This window comes from Heterocephalus glaber, unplaced genomic scaffold, assembly GCF_053883595.1.
Source record: "Heterocephalus glaber isolate CG9 unplaced genomic scaffold, H.glaber_assembly_v1.0 deba00001553, whole genome shotgun sequence".
Lineage (NCBI taxonomy): Eukaryota > Metazoa > Chordata > Mammalia > Rodentia > Bathyergidae > Heterocephalus > Heterocephalus glaber.
Window position 1 is genome coordinate 24,188,412 of NW_028258344.1, and position 19,330 is coordinate 24,207,741.

The 19,330-nt window shown below is 43.9% G+C and overlaps 1 protein-coding gene across 15 annotated transcripts in view; it reads right to left on the reverse strand.

Annotated features, from left to right (window-relative positions):
* Window positions 1-19,330, reverse strand: part of Tpd52 (tumor protein D52) — a 101,821-nt gene that overhangs the window by 22,539 nt on the left and 59,952 nt on the right. For 2 of the 15 annotated variants that reach the window (XR_015442756.1, XM_021255996.2), the window contains exon 1: window positions 13,730-14,203. The exons of 9 other annotated variants lie outside the window; for them this stretch is intronic. Coding sequence is in view for 4 of the 6 variants with exons in the window: in XM_021255996.2 (XP_021111655.1) it covers window positions 13,730-13,868 (139 nt within the window). In the remaining 2 variants the exon portion in view is untranslated. Of the gene's footprint in view, window positions 1-13,729; window positions 14,208-19,330 lie in introns of those variants that run through there. 4 more of the 15 variants (XR_015442755.1, XM_004842013.4, XM_013071211.3 and 1 more) reach the window with 4 other exon arrangements.

The following is a 19,330-nucleotide window of genomic DNA, read 5'->3' on the forward strand; positions in this document are numbered from 1 at the left end:
GGAGCCAAGGGCATCATGTGTACGTGCACTGTGTACACATTACAAAGGCCTCGGCACAAGAGGTGCACAGGGGCTGGTGCACGGTAAGTGTGAGAAGGCAGTGAACAGTAACAGCCATCACCAGCATGACAGCAGTACAGAAACAGTGCCTACCTGGATGCTGCCTGCAGAACTGTTAAAGGCATAAAAGTAATGCAAACAAAAGAATTCAAAAAATAAACTGGGCCGACAGTATGATTGGCTTCTCAAATGCACAGACAGCACTATGAATAACTGCTCCCATATGATGTCTCTCAAATCTCTTGAATGGACTTCCCAAGTAATATTTCCACAAAAAAATCTGGCCACATCGCTCTCCAGCTTAAATTCTTTTAGTGGTTCCATATCATTTTTAAAGCTCAGCCCCTTAGCTCAGCACACAGGCCTAACTGGACCCTTTGGCACTGACCACTCTGACTGCAATCCCAGCAGGAGCAAAGGTGAACAAGGTCCTGAACGGCTCCTGTCAGAACCATCTCGAAAGATCACTGTGTGAAGATCACTGTAAAACCAGCCTTACATCACATTGTGTGCTGAAGGGCAGATGAGACTGAGGAAGGGAGAGGAGCACACAAGTAACAATCAGGTAACGCAACGTGACCCAAAGTATAACAGTACTAAGTGTAAACATTATTCTAGTTTAATGTTTTGCTCAGCACTCCCAATTCTCCACTACAACAGGACCCAAAACAAAAACAAGACCAAAACATTCAGATTCTAACGTATATTTTCAATAACAAAGACTTTTTCACACTTTTTAATAAACACTATTTTGCAAATCTAGTTTAAACTAGGAAAAATGCAGTATCTAATTGCCAATAGTGCAGTACAGATACTGCTCAATTCTAGGAAGAATATAAAGGGATTCTAATTCAGGCTGAGCATTCCTAATTCAAAAACATTAAAGACTCTGGCGCATTTTGAATTTTGTATTTTCAAATTAAGGATGCTCAATGAGTAAAACCTATATGCAAATATCCCCAAATTAAAAAAAAAAAAAAAACTCCAAAATCTCTAACATATTTGGTCCCAAGAATTTTGTATATGTGCTGCTGAAGCGAGCACAAAACTCTGGCACTTAAGGGTTTTTTGGGGGTTTTTCTGGTACGGGGGATTGAACTCGGGACCTTGTGCTTGCGAGGCAGGCACCAGAACCACTGAGCTAAATCTCCAGCCCTGGTCCCAAGAATTTTGGATAAGGAATACTTAACCTGTACTATTCAAGTACTGTCACTCTACCAAGAGAAAGAAATGTCTCAGGAAGGGTGACAATGGGTTTGTCCACAGCCAACTTCAAGACCACCAAGATAACCCAATTTTATATTCAGCATCTAAAATGGTAATGACATATTCTGCTTTTTCCATCTTAGCCTGTAGGTGGCAGCAAATCATCAAGATTGAATTTTTTAAGGTGCTGTTTAAATTAACCAACTGGAAAAAAAGAAAATAAAAGGCAAGATGAGAAGGAAAAACAGAATGGTAGATAAGATCACCAGCAAAACCCTGGAGTCCTGTGTCTCAAGAAAACTACTAACTGCAGCCACCACCAGCACTCTATTCATATCCAAATCTGAGCTAAGTGGTCCAAATATATCCAGTCATTTAGGTGCAACACTTCTGTTACAGATGAGGAAACATGCTTCCAGAGGCCAAGCAACTTGCCCAAGGTAACACACCTGCACAGGTAGTGGGTGAAGGTTTCGAACTCAGCCTGATTTGAAAGCAGAGGTTTCCAATTATCGATCTGAAAACAAGTAAGACAAACAGGGGGCATGTGGGCCAGACTTGGAAGGTATCTAACAGCAATTACAACACTATACAACGTGAAAGAATCTGGCAGACTAGGTCAAAACCATCTTCACCACTTCCAACTTAAGTTTCCCCAGACCTGAAAATCCAAATTTCACTTTATGTACTTTCCTAAACACTGTTCCCCATATGGTCAGTAACACTGCAGTCTTTAGGAGAGTCTGATTTGGGAGAGAGAAAAACATTCATTTCTCATTCGAACCATGAAAGGCAAGAAACTTTTTTTTTTTTTTGGTACCAGGGATCGAACTCAGGTCCTTGCGCTTGCGCAGCAGGCGGCGAAACCACTGAGCTAAATCCCCGGCCCCAAAGAAACATTTTAAAGTATTAAAATTACAAATAACCCAAAAAATTCTGACTTTAATTTTCATTAAAGTTCCTTTTCAGAATCTGATCAACATTTTTATCTAACGAAGAAGGGGAACTTTGACTGATATTTATTCAAGTTCAACACAACAGCCACTGTGAAGGGAGATTTACACTGACAAAGAAAAGAGCCTTTGGTTGACCAAATGTCTGTGAGGCTTCTGGGTGCACTAGTTTCCTAGGCTCATCTGTGCCTTCTTTGTAAAATCCAGTTTTAGTAAAGAATCCTGTTGCATCAGTTTAGCCAGAGGCTCCCGTTCCCCATCCTAGATATGCTTCTACCACCCCCAGGTGAAGTCTGGTCACCCCCGCCTCCCTGCAGCATGAGTCCTATTAGGTCAGTCCGGCCAGAATCTACCTCACTTCTGAAGTCCCTCTTAGTAGTTTTCCATCCACAAACATGGCCCCCGCCCCCACCTCTCTCTGGCTAGAAATTTCTATTTGCCCATACTGTATTCAGAGCTAAGCCAGTCTGCTCGCTGCAAAATCCCACGGCAGCAGCCCCTATACCTATCTCGGGTGCTGAATAAAGTCTTCCTTACCGTGCTTTAACAGATAACACTGAACAACTGCTTTCTGTAGCAACATATTAACCCATAAAAGCAAACACAAAGCCTGCTATCATGGCACATGCCTGTAATCCCAGCACTCAAAACCAGAGGAGGATCACAAGTTCAAGGCCAGCTTGGACTACAAAGTGAGACCTCGTCTCAAAAACAAAACAACCTGACAACCAACACCCCTATCAGAGAACAGTGTTTAATTCCATTAGGAAACTGAGTCCCCTGTGGTTACATAATTTACCCAGAGTCACAGAGGCAGTCTGACTCTAAAGTCTTGCTCCCTCACATACACTTTTTCTTAATGAAATACCAATGAGCAGTAAAGACAAGAAAGTCTTTCCACAGACTTTTCACATCCCTGGCCTGAAAGTCATCAGGCCCAAGTGAGTGAAATTGATGTTCATTTCTCCCCTCCACTTATTAATGTTTTAGCCACTTCCTTAATTCGTTTTCATCTAGTGCAAAGAGACTGCACCCATCTTCAACTCCATGGGAGTTTTGAGAGTGGCTGGTGTGGACAGTGGAACCCCAGCCAGGGCAGGACTGCTAGAGGCCCAGGCAATGGCCCACTGTCTCAGAAGTAGGGATGGAGAAGCAGACAAGACCCCACAATCCTAGCATACACTCTACACGTCACATCTTGAACTTGAGGTCCACTGTATAACTTGTCAGCCAAGCAGCTGCTGCGACACAGTTACCACCTGCAACCCCATCTGAAATCTGCACACCGGGTGCCAGCAGTTTAGAAAATGCCACATGGTGTTACAGACCTCTCATTCAGGAGAGGATGCTATTGTAGACAGCTAAGATAGAAATATTATACGCAGTCAGAGCTGGGCCCTGGGAGAAGTCAGTGCAGAAAACAAGAACACATCACAATTGTGGCCGGACACACATTCACTGAAGGCCATGCTTCAGGACAAACAGAACCGACTACAGCCACACACTTCCCCTAGGGATGAATAGCAGTGATCGATATTCTAAATAGCCACCAATCACCTGGGTGAGGGACAAGACCTTAATCCATCCTTTCCAGGAAAAGTCCCTGACCCATTCCTTCCTGGAAAATCCTTGTTCTTCCATATACATTGCTACATGACTTGCTCCCTATTTGATCCCCACTTAATATTATCTAAGCGACTATATGTGTAATCTTATTGGTTGACCATAGCTTTGTTTCACCTTATACCCACCTTGTGATTTTCCACCGGATCAATACTGAGTGGCTAATACTCTTAAGTAAAATAAATAGGACATACGTGTAAATACTGAATAGTTTCTCTAGTGTGAGAAACTGAAAGTGTAAATAAGGATTAAAATGATTAAAATGAATAATTGGTAATTTGAAATAGGAAGAAAAAGTCCAAAGAGTCGGGGAAGTGGAAAGGAAAGAAGGGAAAGGAAAAATTGTGAGAAAAGGAAAAAAAAGAAACAAAGTCGTAAATAGGGAAAGGTGGAGGGAGTGAAGGGAGCACAGGGAATGGGGAAAAAATAAGAACCAAGATACATCATGTACAGGAACAAGATCCCAATGATAAATGCAAATGTACTGTATACCTAAAATGTACCAATAAAAGAATTTAAGCAAAAAAAAAAAAAAAACTAAGTGGCTATACTTCTAATCCTATTAGTTGACTGCAGTTTTGTCCTGCCTCACCTCATACCCACCTCACCTCGTGGCTTTGCTCTATAAAACTCCCGTGAGAAGCAGGGTGGGCATGCAACCCACTTTCCGGGCTATCTTTCTCTCAAATTCTTCCTACTCTTAACTTCCATTGTTCCTAGAATTCATTCTTCAGTTCTGGAGAACATGAACTCAGCATGTTGGACATCTAGCAGGTTGGGAGTTATAATATTTCCCTTTTATTATTTGGAGGTCCACATATCATCCCTGTATCATACGCCCTGTATCATTTCAACACACATACTGTATGGGGAAAACAAAACAGGCTCAGAGTAGTCCTAAGGGAAAAGCAATTCAAGCAAGACAATGAACGTGAAGGCATTTTAAGAAAACCGTGACTCTCTTAACTTTAAAAAAATAAGCCCAGGGCCGGGGATTTAGCTCAGCGCAAGCGCAAGGTCCCGAGTTCGATCCCCGATACAAAAAAAAAAAGCCCAGGACTGTTACAGTTAGTGTACATGTCTGAATAAATCTAAAAGAATTCCAATGAGTGTAACATTTTAAAAAAATTTAAACTCAACATTTTTCATCCTTTAATAAAAGACAAAACAGAACATCTTATGATCTGAAGTGTCTTTGAGTGAAATGCAAGACTGCTGAAACACAGTCCTTCAGAGAACTGTGAGTCATCTGAGGAAGAGGGGGTTCTTCAGCTTTCAGCTTGGTGGGAATGTGTGGGAGCAAGGCCTGGGCACAGGGAGAGCAGGCCAGCCTGAGGGGGGGGACGTGGGGGGGACGTGGGGGGGGGGGATGTGAGAGGGAGGAAGTGAGAGAGTTCAGCCCTCAAACATGTCTCCAGTCTAGATCATAAGGTCCTGATGTCACTTCCTTATCTTTCCATCTCAGAACCCACAGTGCCTAGAACAGAACAAATGTCAAGAATATTTTATTTGAACTGATTTACTGGCTAAATATTAATCAAAGTAGGGTTCTCTTTTCCGCTGCAACCCACCCATGCCCATTCGCCATGTATTTCCAGGAATTTCAACAACAAAAAAATAGGCACCACTGAACCTACAATCTAGCCAGGAAAGGCTGAGAAGCACCACCCTGCTCCTTCTGGGCCCCAGGGTGTAGCCTCAGGGCCCCCACACTGAGCACCAATCTGATGGCTCTCCCAGTCCTTCAGTTTCATCTCTGACCTTCATTCCAACAAAACCAACTGTTTTCCCTTGACTTGCTATGGTGACATTTTTTAACCATTTTCATATAATTTTAGATGAGAAAGATTTGGGATCATTTGATCCATGCCCTTTGTTGTATGAAGATAAGGAGCCTGGGAAGGGGGAAAGATTAAAAAAAAAAAAAGTAGAAAGGGTTAAGCATGGGCTTGGAAATGAGGTGGTACTGTGAACACAACTGTGTCCCTTTCAAAGATCCATTCACCTTGCTAACTCCTGTTCCTACGAAAAGGTCCATATGAAAACAGGGTCTTTGCAGAGGTGATCAGGTTAAGGTGCGGTCGGTCACCCTGGACTTGGGTGAGCAACAACCCCAGAGCTGCTGACCAGAGGCCCAGAGAGGAGTAATGTGTGAAGGCCCAGGGCAGGGGCTCAGGAACAACACCCGTGGTGCTTCTAGGCAGAGACCAGAGTGCTGCAGCCACAAGCCAAGGCTGGCAGGCTGCCTCCAGCAGAGGAAGCAAGGAAGGACTCCCCTGAGGGTTCAGAGGAGAGTGGCCCTGCACACACCTCCATTTCAGACTTCTAACTGCCACAATGGTAGAACAATCAGTGTCTGTTGTTTTAAGTCTCCCCATTTGTGGTACTTTGTTAGGGCCATGCTAGGAAATCAATACAGATGGAAAAAAACTGAAAAACTGACTCATCCATTTACTAGCTGGGCCACCCTTGACCAAATGTCTATCCTCAAGAGCCCTAAGCCCATCACCCATAAAAGTGGGCACATGGAAGGATCTGTTGTTTCTCGTCCTCCCCCACTTTCTGGGACACCACTGCTCTCCTATTTCCCTCTCTCCTCTGCTCTTCCATGAGGCTGGGCTCTCGGGCCTCACCTTTCAGCCCCCTCACCCCCACCTCCACCCCTTCACCTGAGGAAGTTCTCAGTCACTCTGGCATTTGCCATCTGACAATGAACTTCAGCCTGAAATCTCTACCCTCTTATTCCTCTCCCACTGCCCACCCAGGGATTCACCCCCACTCCAGGCACCCTCTTCGCCGCTCACCCCAAAGCCAGCCTCCTGCACACTCAGGCTTTTACCATCACTCGCTTAGAGTCTTGCTCCTAAGGGCCTGGATGGTCTCTGTCCCCTCCAATCACTCACCATCCTGCTCCAGAGTGAGCTTCATTCTCAGAAAGTATCTGACCACTGCACTCCTTGCTTTCAATCTTTCTATGGCTTCCTACCTCCCAGGAAATTTAACTTATGCTTTTGGAACCCACCTACTCTGTCTGTCACTATCCACACCTACCTAATGCTTCTAATGCCAAGTTCACCCAGGGAGACATGATTTCAAATTAAAAAATGTCTTAACATAGAGAAATCTACATCCCATAATCAGGGTCCATTTTTTTAATTATGGGAATATATACCATAATAATGTGCTGCATTAAGCCATTTCAGAGCATTCACTTCGGTGGTATTAATTATATTCACAATGCTGTGCACCACCTATCTCTCTCCAAGCCTACTCTGTGTGTCCTTGGATATTATTTCTCTGCCTGAAACTCCCTATCTCCAAGTCTCACTCATTTCCACATGTCAGTCTTAAATTGCTCCTGGAGGATTTCCTTGGACCCTGTGACAGAGGCTCAGAAGTGTGCCCTGGCTCTGGGAACGACCTATGAGTATTGTCCACTGCTGACACAGCCCGAGGCTGGACAGTACGTGGCCTCCAGGTTCTCCTCCCTCCCTACAGGCCCTGAGCAGCCTCTACTTAGCAGTGCCTGGCATACAGGAGATGTTCGCAAACACTCTCTGAATAAGTGGATCCCAGGCAATCACAGAGGTGAGTCATCACAGGGAAAGAAAAGAACACAGGGTGGCTTCATGGTATACCTTATATTTACAGCTTTTTATGTACTGCATTCTCCACTGTCTTAGCAACAAAGACTTTCCTACTGAAAACAGACATAAAATGCCACTTTTCTAAAGAAATGCAACTTCCACCTCATACATCATCTCTATCGGCACTATTTGGAGCAGGTCACACACCTTCATGTTTACACAGGCAAGGCACAACTGGTATCATACAAGGGAGACTCTGATGGTTGGTCCCAAGAAAGTCCAGTCAGAAGGAAAGAAGATGCCAGAGAAGCCTAAGGTATCTGGTATTTAGTCATAATCCAAGAAAGAATTTGTTGACATATAATTGAGCTAGAAAATAAAACTGCATGCGCCTGTCCTTTAGTTTCCAAATAGGCAACAATGGCTTTAAGACCAGAGTAGGTGTAAGAAACTTCAGTCTCTAGGATTATCTCATTTCAGCACAAACAAGATAAATATGCATCCCCTTTTTAAGCCTAGAGACATACAAAGAGAGATATGGTTCCAAGTATCTTTAGTGGTAATATCCAAAATGATCACAAGGTAAGTTTTCCCCTTAGAAGTCTGTATTTGTAGCTCCTGTTCAGTGTACCTGCTCTATGCTGCTGGATATAACAGAATCTAAGAAGGGGATTTGTGAGGTCCCCATATCAAGGTGGTTCTCTTCAGTGAAGATGGAGCTTCTTGGTGGTGGCCCGATGGAAATTTTGAGCTGATTACTCCATGGAGTGGGGGCTCCATCCTGATTAGGATCCCCACATCTGGTATGAGAACTGGAAACCAATGCCTGCAGGGGACAGAACTGTCCCAGGGTGAGGACCACTGATAAGAGGCCAGGAGGCATCTGAAGACACACCTGCTGCTGTCTGATGCTGATCACCTTACCACAGCTGGGGAATACTAGCTTCTCAAGGCTGCAATGTTCGTGCGTAATGGTCTGTGTTTAGATGTCCTCCCAAAACCTCGTGCAGATGATGTGGGACTTTCTTTTTCAGAGGTAGCTGAACCTAGAATGTGTGATGCTGGGGTTAAGGGTGTGTGATTACTAAACCACCACACGAGTGATTACTTTGACATCGCCCTAATCCCTAATAAGATAAAAGGGGCAGAAAGACGCTGTTAAACTCCCTTGTTGCTTTGCTATTTCGTGCACGCCATGTTGTCTCTCCTTTTCAATGCCTGTTTGCCATCCCTGCCTTGGAGCCAGCCAACTATGGACTGAAACCTCTACGAACTGTAAGCCAAATAAACCCCTTCCCCTCTAACTTTGGGTGTCAGGTATTTTGTCTCAGCAATGAGAGAAAAGTAACTAACACACGGTGTTATTTGCTCATTGAGAGAAAAGTAAAACCATAGGCTGCGGAAGCTGAGTAACTGTAACCAAGGCAGGGGGAAAGAAAAAAGCTGGGGAGACTTGATCCACTCCATTTGGCGAAAGAGCCAAGAACCCTCAGAGCTTGGCTGAGCAATGTGATGGTTACTAAAGAGGAAAGCAGACAGGCGGAAGTGAAGAGTAGCAGTAAAACAAAAAGAGAAAGGCAGGCATGGGGCCCAGGACAGATGGATGGTGCTCTTAGGAAAGAAGGGCCTTGGACAGAGGCCAATTTCCTACCTAAGAAAGTCACCTCATCCCAGAAAGAGTGGAGAAGGAAGACAAGGTTGCCAGAGCAGAAGTACGTGAGTAATTTCATTCCCTTGCTCATTCCAGGCAGCCCTAAACTGACCCCATTAAAACTCATCTTTTCAAGGGAGAGTCAGGGAGAGTCGGATTTCCAATCAGTTACTTCAGAGTCCTCTCCTCTCCTCACCATCCCGCCCTCCAAAAACCAAATGTAAAGCCAGTATCTAGGGCACTCCACAAAAGAGACTAAGGTCAGCCACGGGAAAACCCGAGGATCCCCAAAAAAGAAGTCTCTTGCACCCTTAAAGTTCCTTTCCAGTTTTTTATTTTGTAAACCCTGGCCATGTTTGCTATTTGAGGTTTCTGCGATCATGGGGGCAGAGCACAGAATGAAAGAGAAGAACTATGAGCTAAGACATTATGACTTCTCACTCTTCAGAGTTTCAAATACGAGAGCATTAAACTGATTTTTTAAATTGCTCTTAATTTCTGAGGTCACTAGAAATAGCTGAAGGGGCTCAAAGTCAGGTCTGTGTCTGACTTCTTAGAAAGCTCTTAAGAGGAAGAGAGATTCTACATAAATAGTATCTGGGAAATTATCCTTATGGGTTTTCATAGAAATGAAGAGAAAAATGCCACAAAGGACAGCAGCTATGAAACTCCCTTGTGCTAGGGGGAAGCTTCGAAGAGGGAATGAAATGCTTGGGTCCGACGGGCACATAGGAGCAGACAAACTACTTCACAGAGAAACCCTTAACCAAAGGAGAGGTTACACCTCGAATGATTAACCTGCTCTGCATTATCCATTTCCAGAGAGGCCCAGATGCTGTGGCCTAAAAAACAACCATCTGCTTAAGAACTGAGATAAGTGCTAGTCCAGCTCAGGCTGGACATGGTGAGTGAGGGACACCACACATTTTGCCCAGACTCCACGTTCACCCCGGTGAAAGGACCTGGAGTGGGAGCCAGTCCTTTCCAGTTTCATTCACTCATTCATTCATTCATTCAGTATTTGTTGAGCCACAAATGTCAAACACTATTCCAGGTGCTTGGGAAAAGAGCAGTGAGCAACAACAAAAGACAAACTAACATCTCTTAAGGGTGCTTATATTCCAAATTCTGAAACTTATTATAAATCAGTGTTTTCAAATTATGAGCTGTGAAATTTATCTAGCAGGAGTACCAGATGAGCACTTACAAAGAAAAACAAAGGGAACAGTAAAAAATACCAGAGTACATCACACACAGTAAGGTCAGTTCTGTTTCATAAAATCCACTTCACTCACAGATACCTGTTTATGAGGACTGGGAGCCAACACATAGGTAGGTGCTTCTGAGCATGGACTGGTCCGCCACAAGAGTACAGAAGTCCCCAACTTTAAAAACCTCTTTACCTTCCAGACACTTGCTCTCCTCCTCCTCTTCACTCTGACTAGTTCTTAACAACCTGTCCATAAATGCAATCTTACCACCTTCTTTGCCCGGCACTTTGGGTAAATATTAAAGAACACATTCTTTCCAGATCAGTGTTCCCAGCTTTTCTGAGTAGATGCCCTTTTACACCTGTCTTCCTTGTCAGCTGATTAAGAAAACACACACCATGGCCAGAAGCCACATGAACTTTTATATGGATTTTTTCCGGAGACAGGGTCTCACTGTATAGTTCAGGCTGGCCTGGAACTGACAGCAATCCTCCTCCCTCAGCCTCCCCAGTGCTGGGACTAAAGGTGTGGGCTACTATGCCTGGCTTACATGGATTCTTAAATACTAATCTGATCCTAAACGCTTCTACACAGAACTACAAAGCATGCAAACACACAGAAGACAAGTATTCGCTCCCTCTGCATACCATGTCTGATGTTCAAACAGGCTGGCAGACCTCTTGTGCCCTGATAGATCCCAAGCACAAAGACTGGTAATCACTTCTAAGTCCCTATGTGTACAGTATTTGACTACTTCAGGCTCACCATAAAGCCATGGCTGGGGGTGCACACCTGTAATCCAACACTCAGTGAGCCTGAAGAGAACCCTAAATTTGAGGCCACCCGGACCCCACCCAAATCGCCGGTTCTTACCAGATGGCTGCTTAGGGTAGTTTCCACTTATTTTATTACTCCTCCCTCTTTCTTCTTTCAACTCATCCAAACTACTAAACCTGAGCACTCACAGGTACATGACTGTTTTTACTTGTGGTTGTTCATTTTCTCTTTTATAAAATTTTTAATCCCTGGCTCCTTCAGAGTGCTACTGGTAGTTGTGAAGATAATTCTTAAACACTGAGAGGCACGCCCATCCCCATAACTGCCTGTGCTTTGGCGGCCAACATCCAAAGATGGCCATGAGTGGAACTGGGGGAGTAAATGGGGCTGAAACAGAACAAAGAGCTGTCTTCCTGGGTCTTCTGATGCCTGAAGTCACAGGACTACAGCAGCTCTGACTTCTCAAAGGCCTTTACGCTCCCTGTCATGCAGGCTACATTATGAGGTCTACTCCTGCCTCCTCCTCCCACCTCTGCTGCTCTGCTCCATTTGGGGGCTGGGCAAACAGGAAGCCCAGACACCTTTATCACACATTTCAAGGTGGGCCACACAGAAAAGATTGGAAAGTCTGGAAGGAGGTTGTGGCAGTCCTAATGTAGACAGCTAAGTTAGTTAGAAATATTATAGGCAGTCAGACAGAGCTGGGCCCTGGGAGAAGTCAGTGCAGAAGACAAGAACACATCACAACTGTGGATGGAGGTGCATTCATTGAAGGCCAGACTTCAGGACAAACAGAACCGACTACAGCCACACACTTCCCCTAGGGATGAATAGCAGTGATCGATATTCTAAATAGCCACCAATCACCTGGGTGAGGGACAAGACCTTAATCCATCCTTTCCAGGAAAAGTCCCTGACCCATTCCTTCCTGGAAAATCCTTGTTCTTCCATATACATTGCTACATGACTTGCTCCCTATTTGATCCCCACTTAATCAATATTATCTAAGCGACTACATGTGTAATCTTATTGGTTGACCATAGTTTTGTCCCACCTTATATCCACCTTGTGATTTTCCCTTGGATCAATACTACCTAAGCGACTGTACTTGTAATCTTATTTGTTAACTATAGTTTTGTCCCACCTTATACACATCTCACCTCATGGTTTTGCTCTATAAAACTCTCTTAAGAACCAGGGGTCTGCAGCCAACCCACTTTCCAGACTCCCTTCTGTCTCTCTTAGGCAGAAGCTATCTTCCTCTCAATGAATATTTCCTACCCTTAACCTCCATTGTTCCTAGAGTTCATTCTTCAATCATAGAGAACACAAACTCAGCATGTTAAGACATCTAGCAGGTTGGGAGTTACACTATTTCCCTTATACTATTTGGAGGTTCATATATCATCCCTATATCATGCACCCTATTGTCAGTCCCACTCCCCAGCAGACTCTGGCTGTTGCCTAAAGCCCCCACTTCCAGAGACCAGCTCTAGCCCCTCCACCATTTCAACAGTGTTCCCTTCCCGGAAATCCAAACCGCAGAAAGGTGGTAGCCAACTGCAATCTAGATTACAGGCGATTAGATGATTGCTGCGTTGACAACACTCCCTATGGTCAGCAAATACACAAATCTCAGAATACTTAAAACTGGCTTTCACATGGACCCTATACCATTTGTTTCCCAATTACTCGTGTTTCATTTTTTAAAAAGAGGAGAGGAAGGAGGGTTGAAGGGAGGGGAGGGGAATGGGGGAATAAAAAAGAATCAAGTTATATTATGTACAGGTTAAAATTCTCTGATGAATGTGATCATCATGTATGTCAAAAATGTACCAATAAATATCCATTTTAAAAAACACGCAGGCCGGGGATTTAGCTCAGTGGCATCGTGCACTGCCTCCCAAGTGCAAGGTCCTGAGTTTGATCCCGGTACCCGGGGGGGGGGGGGGGGGGGGCACGCAACCTAGTCTTCACTTATTAACCACCTCCAGGAAAACCTTGCTGCTTCCCTGGCTGGCTGCAGAGGAAGTCGTTTCGCCACCTTCCAGTGCAGGCTGTAAAATGCCGGCCTGGACAGGGCTGATAAACCAGACTCCTCCCGGACCACAGCTCCAGCCTCCAGGACAATCTCACACTGCCACAGACCAGGGGACCGCTTCCAAAGGGACAGTCATTTTGAGTTTTTCTTTTCTAAAGCAATCTCTTGCCTAGGTATTTCTGTAAGTTGCTCTCCCATAACAAAATCCAGGACATCCACATCAGGCCTTCAAATTTAACTCAGCGCTTCAGGTGTCTAAACCTTGTTTTTACCAAAGACAAAGATGAAGGCAGTCTTCATAAATTACACAGGCAATTAGAAACCACAGCCTTCCAATTTTTCCTTTTCTGTGTTATTAGCTAATAACAAGGTCAATGAACTCAAAGTAATCAGAATAGCACAGAAACAACACTATCTTCCCGGTATACACACATACTAAATACATGTGGCCAAATATTTAGTAAGCCATGCCCTCTGTGCTTTGAACCTAAAACAGCTGTTAACTACTTACAACACTGCAACATGCTGGTACATCCTTACACTGCTAATTTTAAAACCAGGTAAACCCGTTATGTCTAGGCTTTATGACAACAACCTAACTTCACAAAATTAATAGTTACCAAGTTTCTCAGTAGGTGATCCGGGTGGAGACGAATTCCCACTAGGGGACAGGTAGAGGTAGTTTTTGTTCACTCCTGCATTGAAATCGAACGGGGACTGGTAGTCTTCATATAAGTCTGTGTCTCTGTGATCCATCATCCCAGGCAGAGGCAGAATGCATGGCTTTACGGCCACCTGAGCTCCCTCCGAAGTCGCTCGCCGCTTTGGCCTTATTCCCTTTGCCCCACCTTGCAAGTTTACTGAGACTGTCTTCCCAGTTTGGAGGCCCCGCCCCAAACCTGAGTGTCCTGGCTCAGGTGCAGCTTCGGCAAGCAGGCCTTTTAACAAAGACGTCTCCTGAGCAACTTCAGGAGGGGCTCTGTTCACCACCTGTTGTTAATTTCGGTCAACAAAGAACAACCTGAGCAGGGGCGTGGAGCCTTCTTCAGTAAATAAAGGAGGGCTGGGCTGTGGGCACTGAAATATCACTCAGACGGCTGAAAAGTTCAAGTAAATGCTTGACACTGTCAGAATTATAAGAAATTCCTTTTTTTTTAATGAGTCAGCTGACCACAACTATCCCAGGGCAGAGTTAATATTCTAGGACAAGGAAGGATTATCAGCCAGTAATCTCCTGCAAATGCCATCTGGGTGATTTTTTTTTCCACCCTGGATTTACCATCAAATGTGAAAGCTGAGCTTCCTGGTTTAGCAACCAGCTTTCTAAGCATAACTTGATACAAAAATAAAGCTGTATTTCCATCATTATTGTATCTAAAGTGGAGTCTGCACTGCTAACATAAAATGTTCAATCTGACTTGTCTCTTTCTCTTTATGGGGAGGATGGTGTTTCAAATACTAGAGGAGAATCCACTGAAGATCAAGCCCCTATGTGGCCTGCACTCCACTGTTTGACCAAGGCTAGGCTCTGTACATTCTACACTGAACCCTGTTTGTCTTGGCGCAGTCCACCTGGCAATGGCAGGGCTACAGTTGGCTCATAAAACAAAACTTTCAATACCAAATCCATTTCCTTGGGCACAAGTCTCAGCAGAACCTTTGCAGCACGCTCAAGATGGCCTCTGCTCCTAGCATTTGCAGCTCCCAGGCTTGTGTTAACATAAGGAGGTAAAAACAAAGCAACCCACTGGACCCCTAGCCGGCACAGGTCTTCACTGCATAACAACAACAAAAAAAGGCAGTTCTCTATCTTTCCAAATCTACCTGAAAAAAACAGAACTTGACACACCCTCCCTGAATTAGAAGCAAATATAATACCCAATATATTTTAAGGATTAAAAAAAATCAAGGTGTTTAGTGTATAAAACATACCAAGTGTACCAAGGTAGTCTATATTCATCTCAACTTATGACTGATTTTTAATATTTTCCGTTAGCCACATGTACTCTATGGCAAGTCTTCGCCTTAAGTTTTCTAAAACGTTTATTTTTAAAAAGCAATACTTTTCTCCTAAAAGATACCAAAATTTAAGCAGTTATGTTATTCATTTTATATTCAGAAATAGTATAAATGGTTTCTTTTTATCATTACTTAAAAGAATAAATTGTTGAACTTCCTAAAATCTGTGGCATCTTTCACTGTGAGGGAACACACACTGGAGTATGTTCCTGGCCTAGAGGTGGCTCAAGGGGTCCTTATTGTTATGGTTTAGATCTAAAATGTCCCCCGAAAGTCTCTCATGTGTTCAGAGGTACAGCTTTCAGGAGGTGCTGCCAACGGACTGACCATTCAGGAGTTCCTGGTGGAATGTGCTGTGAGGAGGTGGGGTCTGTCAGAAGAGGTGGATCACTGGGGTGTGACCTTTCTAGAAGGGTGTGTTCTTGACCCAGCTCCTCCCCTCTCTCCTGCTTCCTGGATGCTATGGTGGGCATCTTTGCTCTACCACACCCCTCTGCTATGCTGTCTCTGCCTTGAGCCATGCACCATGGACTGAGCCCACTGAAAACATGAGCCAAGTAAACCTCTCTTCCTTGGAGTTGCAGGTGTTAGGTATTTTGTCCCAGCAATGGCAAAGTGACTAATACACTGGCCTTCTTCATACATTCTGTATTTGGTCACTACTTACCGGCAGAAAACGCATTACTCTATCACCCTATTTGTGCCTCCTCCTGGAGCCACAGGTATTAGAAGGTGATTAATTCTGTCACAGATACAATGCAAATCACAGCTGCCTTCACATCTCTCATCATCTCAACCCCATATCCTTGGCCTTCAGTGCTAATGGCCAAGTGATACCCATTACCTGAAATGCTGCCCTATTTCTGCCAGAATCACACACCCTTCGAGACTCAGACAGAAATGCTACCCCTTCTCAAAAGTCTTCCCAGTGGCTGTCCCCTCCTTTTCTAGCAGCAGCACCCAGATATGAAGTGCCCGTTTGGCAGCCTGTCTGTGTCTCTACAACCTCCCCTCCAAGGCAGGCGCCACATCTGAATTAGACCGGGTTTGGTAATCAACGTGGAATGAAAAAAGGCAATTAGGCCTCATTCTCAAATGTAAGGACAGAGATTTTAAGTAATGGTCTAAAAGTTGTCTCTACCTGCTTGGGTATAAACTTAGGAATTTACATAACATCCCAGCTCTTGCAACCAATTCTTAGTCTCCACATCGCCAACCAGAGCCTACTCCAGACATCGTAGTCTTGAGAAAAGTGAAAACAGACAACCAGACCTGAGAAATGCCTGATGGGACTAATGGAATGGCAGAAATCCAGTTCACCCAAGATTCACGTGGGCCGGGGATTTAGCTCAGCAGCACAGAGCCTGCCTGGCAGGCACTAGGTCCTAAGTTTGATCCCTGGTAGGGTACCAAAAAAAAAAAAGATTCACTGTAAAGTAGAAGCAAGTTTAAAAATTAAAAATGGAAATATAACTTGGGAACAGACCACCAAAGACACGGAGTGACAAAACAATGACATTTAATGTACTGGGGATTAGGGGCTGAAGGTTTTTGAGCCAGGCAGGGACAATATAAAAAGTAAACATGACAGCTGGTGTGTAGCTCACCGGTAGAGCATTTGCCTGGCACCCACAAGGGCCTGGGTTTGATCCCCAGGCATTGAAAAAAAATAGTAATTTTTTTTTTTTTTTGGTACTGGGGATCGAATTCAGGTCCTTCCGCTTGCGAGGCAGGCAGCAGAACTACTGAGCTAAATCCCCGGCCCAAAAATAGTAATTTTAAAAGCAAACATTATAGGGCCAGGGATTTAGCTCAGTGGTGCTGCCATCTGCCTCACAAGCAAAAGGTCCCAAGTTCGATCCCCAGTACCAAAAGAAAACGGTGACCCTAGAAATGGTGCACAGGACACATTGCAGGGAGAAAGAGGGTAAAACAGAGGGGACTTTGAAAGAGAATCCTAGCCAAATCCAAGCAAGAAGAAGGGAAGCCTTTGGCTCTATGGCAGCTCTTTTTATTTCCTGCATGGACTATTTGGCCCAAGGAAAAACCAGTTAGATTTGGTCCTGCTATTCCAAAAATACTTCAAGATCAATGTGCACAAGACTGCATTTGCCAGTCTTCCTCACAGTGTTCTTTTCTCTGTGCCCACCATCCTCAGTTTCCTAGGCCTGGCCTCGAAGTAACTGTACCTGGAGGTCTATATATAACCTGTTGCTGGATGCTGCTCTGGAGGGGCCTCGGGATCCTTTCCTCCCCACCCGGACAGGACAGACAAGCAGAGACAGGCAAGGAATGGAGCAGCAGCATTTCAGCCCCTAATCCAGCTGCCCTGGACTTCCTAGTTAGTAAGCACTACAGTTCCGTTCTGTTTTTCTTAGGCTTCAATTTTATCACTTCATAGAAAAAGTCTCAAATGACGTACTTTCCAATCCTATTTCCCCTATTACCCACCATGTTTCTGCCAAACTTGATTTTCCTGCTTCCTGAACACATCCTAAATTTGTCCTAGACAATTTTTTCCAGTTAGAGTCTCCTTTCTCTATATTTTTACCTGTTAAGTTCCCACTTATCAAACTCCACTTAATAAGAGATGTTCATTTTTAGATGCTACCTAAAATGGAAAAAGTAAACAACACAAAGGCCTATTAAAAGTAGATTATTTAAATGCTTAAAAGCACATTCATGTAGTAGAAAATATGCAAATATTAATGTGATGATGTAGAAATATGTAGTTCTTAACATGGAAATATGTTCTTGATATAGTTAGGTAAATAAAACAGTTCAAAAGTAGGTTGTAGAGTGCTCACTTCAGCAGTACGTATACTAAAAAGCAGGTTGTACTGAATTATCTGTAATTATATAATAACTAAAGAGAGATCAACCAAGCAAAACAAAAAAAATGGGCAGAAAGAGAACTCCATGTCCCTTAACCCCAGAAAAGTGATCGTGTGCTGCAGAGCCAGCAGAGGGCGACCACAGGCAGCTCACCGATCAATTCAGGGCACCCAGTAAAGTGCAGAATCCATTAGATGACTCATTATTGCAAATGGTAATGGTAGTAGATACTAAAAATAACTGTAAAGAAAACTGAGTTTCTATCTGCCTATTAATACATCACTCAAATATATCAGCATAGATTCTCCCCAAATCTGAAAGACATTCAAGGGATAGTCTGATTTAAAAGCTATACAACATACAAAACTTATTTTTGGGGCCCCTGAAGTGGACCACAAAGAAAATATGGCCGCCCAAAAGGAGAGGCAGGGCACAGGGGGTGTGGATATGCCACAAGACACTGAGCTCGTTCAATAGGGTTCCAAATACCAAACAAGGGACAATGGACCACTGAAATAACTGGGGACGGCAATAAGTTATAGCCCAAGAGTCTATAAAAATAGTAAGTAGGCAAAGAGGAAAAAGGAAGACTCTCAGAAAAATGCCATCCTGGCCATCACTGTAAAGAGTCACACTGCCAAACTAGGGAAATATTTTGACAAAGAGTGGTATATTCTTATAGGTTTAAAGTGCCCCTCCCCACACACAAACAGAGATTAATTACTTGTCACAAGGGAAAACAGGCTAACAGTACAATGGAGAAATCACCCACACTTGGCTGGGTGATCAAAACTGTCATTACCCAATGAGAAGTTAGCTGGATATGTGTCCTCAATAATGACACCGCATGCAGGTGAGAACTCTCTCTATTCAGAAGGGAACACCAGGCAAATCCAAAATGAGAAAGGTTCTATTTTTTAAAAGGGGAGGGAGGGCCGGGGATTTAGCTCAGTGGTTTTTGCCACCTGCTGCACAAGCACAAGGACCCGAGTTCAATCCCCGGTACCAAAAAAATAAAATAAAATAAAAGGGGAGGGAGCTGCATTCTTCAAAAATATCAACTTCATTAAAAAACAGGCTTTAAAAAGGATCTACGTCAAAGGAGATTTTTTTTTTTTTTTTGTACCGGGGATCGAACTTGGGTCCTTGCACTTGCGCAGCCGGTGACGAAACCACTGGGCTAAATCCCCGGCCCTCAAAGGAGATTTTAAAAAACACACAACAACTAAAAATCCAATACTTGATTTGGTCCAATACTCATTTGAAAAAGAAATTCTGTACAATAGGACATGACTGGGTCAGTAGAAAAATTGAAGTACGATCACAAATTAGGGAAAAGTCTTATATCAATTTCAGATTTACTGAAG